Source organism: Engraulis encrasicolus, chromosome 3 (assembly GCF_034702125.1).
Source record: "Engraulis encrasicolus isolate BLACKSEA-1 chromosome 3, IST_EnEncr_1.0, whole genome shotgun sequence".
Classification (NCBI taxonomy): Eukaryota; Metazoa; Chordata; class Actinopteri; order Clupeiformes; family Engraulidae; genus Engraulis; species Engraulis encrasicolus.
The window spans coordinates 32944377-32946876 of record NC_085859.1 but is presented as its reverse complement, the minus strand read 5'-3'; the positions used below and the strand labels follow the sequence as shown (position 1 = coordinate 32946876).

The 2500-nt window shown below is 45.0% G+C and overlaps 1 protein-coding gene across 4 annotated transcripts in view; it reads left to right on the top strand.

Moving 5' to 3' along the window:
- pdzd2 (PDZ domain containing 2) overlaps window positions 1-2500 on the top strand; it is a 177180-nt gene that overhangs the window by 138561 nt on the left and 36119 nt on the right. For 3 of the 4 annotated variants that reach the window (XM_063195231.1, XM_063195230.1, XM_063195233.1), the window contains one exon: window positions 1216-1447. In XM_063195231.1, the coding sequence (XP_063051301.1) occupies window positions 1216-1447 (232 nt within the window). The remainder of the gene's footprint in view (window positions 1-1215; window positions 1448-2500) is intronic. The other variant, XM_063195232.1, reaches the window with a different exon arrangement.

The following is a 2500-nucleotide window of genomic DNA, read 5'->3' as shown; positions in this document are numbered from 1 at the left end:
ATCTGAATGGCCTTGGAGCTGGGAGGAGGCTCCGAGACGTCTGTTCCTCACATCTCAGGAAATGTGTGTGTGGCTGCTGTTTAGCTTCTGTCTGTCTGTCTGTTCGCTCACTTGGCAGAGCCTTTCTTAAGGCGTTCAGCCAAATGCCATTTGCGGAAATATTACCTTTGCTGAGAAGCTTCAGCCACTCGTCAATGCATTCCTTCTTTGAATGACTTTTAAAAAGTCGGGGGTTTCATTTCAACTCCTGATCTTTCATCGTTTTACTTTGATTTGTTTCATATCTGGTACTTATGTCAGTCACTGACAGTAAGCCTTTCCAGAATATGATCAGCTCAGTCGTTAGATACAGTACATGTTCTATCTATTACCATATTGAAAATAAAATAAATACATTGCCTTTTGAGTTGCAGAAATGTATGTAGAAAGTTATATCACTCATATTGTAGTTAGCAAAAGGTCAATTGGTTCATTGACAGTTTCAAGGCGAGAACAGGCTTGTTAGGTTGAGAGATAATTGTGATAGCTGTGTGTGTTAAGGTTTAGAAATCGTGTCATGGATATTTTGTGTGTGTAAATAACTATAACTCATGGCATGCCCCATTTGTGTTGTTATCATAGTGTCCATCATATAGATGAAATCAATATATTACATGTTATTACATTCTTAGTACATTGCATATTAATACACATCTTCCTCCTGCCTTCCCCTTGCAGCACATGTGTTGAGGTTTAGAAATAGTGTCATACGCAGATCACTTTTTTTTTGTATGTAAATAAAGTATAAAGTAAACCACGGCTGCCCCATGGATGAAAACAATGCTTCCATTTGTGTGCCTCGTGCACAGTATAAATGTCATATTGCTATTGTAGTGTTCATCAGATGGATTAAATTCATGTATTCCAGGCCCTGCCGTGGCCAATCGGTAGGGCACTCGCCTGCCATGCGGCTGACCCAGGTTCGATTCCCGACCCGGGTCCTTTGCCGACCCTTCCCCGACTCTCTCCCAATTCGCTTCCTGTCCACCTCTCACACTGTCCTGTCAAATGAAGTCGAAAAACTCTTTAAAAAAAAAAAAGAAAACAATGGTTACATTTGTGTGCCTCGTGCACTATCTACAGTATAAATATCATATTGTTATTGTAGTGTTCATCATATGGATGAAATCAATGTATTCCATGTATGCCTCCTACCCCCTGCCCTCCCCCCTGCAGCAGCTGAAGAAGGGCGTGGTGACCCTGACGGTGCGCACGCGGCTGCGCAGCCCCAGCCTGACGCCGTGCCCCACCCCCACCCTGCTCAGCCGCTCCAGCTCGCCCAACTCCAACGCCAGCGGCGGCACGCCCGTCCCGCCCGGGTTCGAGGACGCCGAGGCCAGGGGGCGGGGGCCCGGTCACCACCACGGCCCCAAGGACCGCATCATCATGGAGGTCACGCTCAACAAAGGTGAGCACAGACGGACTCAGGAGGGGTGTGTGTGTGCCGGTGTGTGTGTGTGTGCCGGTGTGTGTGTGTGTGCCGGTGTGTGTGTGTGTGTGTGTGTGTGTGTGTGTGTGTGTGTGTGTGTGTGTGTGTGTGTGTGTGTGTGTGTGTGTGTGTGTGTGTGTGTGTGTGTGTGCCGGTGTGTGTGTGTGTGTGTGTGTGTGTGTGTGTGTGTGTGTGTGTGTGTGTGTGTGTGTGTGTGTGTGTGTGTGTGTGCACTCATCTTACTGTACTACTGTTGATAGTGGGGTGAGGTATGCTGTAGGTGTACAGCTGGTAATTTGGGAATATGTTTAAAGCATAAAAACACACAGCCCCACAGGGGAGAATTATCCTTCCTTACACTGTGTCCTAACTGCACTGTAGATTCTATGTTTGTGATGCTATCCCATGCTAACCATAAATCCATCAGCGCAATGAGATGTTTTAGAAACAAACGAACATCGAAAACAAAAAAAAAACTTTTAAAAAAGATATATATGCAACTTTATGCTTATTCAGCGCATTCAGTTAGCATAGCCGGACATGAAATACTAGACTGACTGGAACGGATTTTCTTGCTTTGTTCATCGTGTCACTTGCAGTTAGGGCACAGTGCAGTGCGAGGGCTTTCATTTGCTAAAGACTCAGTCATAATCTGGGAGACAGCTGAGGGCCTCTGGACTGACTGCTTAGATTTTGGAGCTGGGTACGTCTCCATTACCCTGGTACAGTCTGGTACCAGTCCCTTGTATTTCAATTCATTTCATTTGAACAGAGGCTCTTGCTATGGTTCCAATCACATGGTTTTCTTTGGCTGAATTGAACCCTTGCAAAAAACTTCAAAGCCAAGCCTTGTGCAAGAATTGTTATTGTGTTCATTTCATGACATAGTCATTGGAGTAATGAACAGCGCTGGCTGAATACTGCCATCCTGAATTGTGTAAGATGCAAACACTTATCACAGGTCCAACCATATTCCTGCCAAAAAATCATGATGACACATTTTCATTCTTTTATCTCTAAATGCTCTTTCTA